The 1,825-nt window shown below is 43.2% G+C and overlaps 1 protein-coding gene across 1 annotated transcript in view; it reads left to right on the top strand.

Moving 5' to 3' along the window:
• abcb7 (ATP-binding cassette, sub-family B (MDR/TAP), member 7) overlaps positions 1-1,825 on the top strand; it is a 25,961-nt gene that overhangs the window by 22,481 nt on the left and 1,655 nt on the right. The window contains exon 14 of the mRNA XM_034882957.1: positions 495-602. Within this exon, the coding sequence (XP_034738848.1) occupies positions 495-602 (108 nt within the window). The remainder of the gene's footprint in view (positions 1-494; positions 603-1,825) is intronic.

The raw sequence follows: 1,825 nt of genomic DNA, 5'->3' as shown, positions 1-1,825 counted from the left end.
CACACACACACACACACACACACACCACCCCCATCCCCATGTTCTCCCCTGCCACCTGCCACTTTTTTCTCCTGTTAATCTCCAGTTCAGCTTAAACCTCCCAGTCTTTGTAAATGTTACATCTAATAAAAAAAGGTCTGCATGCCCTCTCTGAACTTCAGGGAAAAGGGTGGGGCAGAAGATTTAGTTGTTAATTGACATTTGCTGTTGCTTCTCATCACAATGCTGTTTTAAAATTATCCTATGTAAACATTGGAACGAAAAGCATATGAAGGTGGATGTTGCTGAGCAACATTCTGTTGACTTAGCTTCTCCTTCAAATCAAAGTTTGGCAGTACATTTCATATATATCCTGTCATTCATACACTGTATTACTTATTATTTTTGCATGCCACCATTATTGCAAACCTGGGGAACTATTTTCTTTTAGATTAGGGGTTACTCTTGTAAATCCTAATGGAGTGATTAGGGTATTTGTCTTTGTGTGCTTCCAGAACATCCTGACTTCAATGAAGGAGATGGTGAAGAACAGGACATCAGTGTTCATCGCCCACAGGCTTTCCACAATCGTAGACGCAGACGAGATTATAGTGCTCAAAGAGGTAAAAACTCATCCACTTATTTTTTGACTTGATCTCATACCTTGCCTAATTAACATTCTAGTTGTAATGTCAGGTTAATAAAAAGCAAATAATATGACGGTTCAGAGTTTCCGAGCAAAAACATGCGCTGTGTTAATTGCCAGTCCAATTAGACAATTTTTCATTGAAGGGAAGGATGACGACCTGCACTCTACGTAACCTCTAGCCCACTGTATCTGCAACACACAAGAATTAAGAGCGCAGCCTCTGTTTTTGCCACTCATTCGTTTTGAGTTTCCTTTCTACAACGTACATGATGAAAACATGCTTTGTTTAGCTTTTCTCATTAACTTCAACAACAACAGGACACTGTTGGTAGAAGTGAATGTATTATTTTCTCCATAAGGGCTCATTAAAGCCTTTATGGAGGCTCGACTCGACTGGCTGTTTTGGTCAGATGGCGTGTCTTGTTTGTCTCGGTGACTAATAATGTATGGGCCAGCTTCCCAGACACTGATGAGGACTAAACATGTCTTTTAATGGAGATTGCCATTCAAATGGTTTATCTCTACCGTTTTGGGTCAGATGTGTTTCAGTCAGGCTGAAGGTGCCATAGAGACAGAGTATGTCTTAAAAATATTTTCAATGCATTGTCACGTTGTGTATCGTGCATCAGAGAAATATCCATGGGAAGAGAAAAATGCTGCAGTAAGGAACGGGCTGGGCTTGAGACACAGTAAAGCACAAAAAGACACCGAGGGAAGTCAGTTATTATCTGGCAAGTAAGAGGTAATATGAGAAGTAACGCCGATGAAATGACATTTTCCACCGGTACTCGAGTCAGATAGGATAAAATGAGAAGAGGTTTCTTTGAACTGCGGCAAATGAGCATGTGTCCTTCCAGAGTCAGATGGAAGGGATCAGAGGGTCGTGGCGAGGAGGCATGTTTGCGCATGATGTCGCCATGCCGTTTGCGGGTGTCACCAGCAGAGGACTGCCTGGGGTGCTCATTAAAATAACGAGCAGAAGCAGTCACATGCTCATCTTGGGTGCACTAAAGATGATGCCAACACCTCTGCATGCTCATCGGAGGTGGGGGATGGGAGTGCCTTCATTTGTGTTTGACTGTGTGGGAGGGATGTGTGTTTGTTGCGTGTGGATGAGCGTGTGCCTGTGAGTCTGTGTTTTTGCAAGAGAAATTGCAACAGTTGTTGGGGAGGCGGCAGGGATTTTGGAGGGGGGGG

The sequence above is a fragment of the Etheostoma cragini genome, chromosome 10 (genome assembly GCF_013103735.1).
Source record: "Etheostoma cragini isolate CJK2018 chromosome 10, CSU_Ecrag_1.0, whole genome shotgun sequence".
Taxonomy (NCBI): domain Eukaryota; kingdom Metazoa; phylum Chordata; class Actinopteri; order Perciformes; family Percidae; genus Etheostoma; species Etheostoma cragini.
The sequence above is the reverse complement of the archived record's forward strand: the minus strand, read 5'-3'. Positions and strand labels throughout refer to the sequence as shown.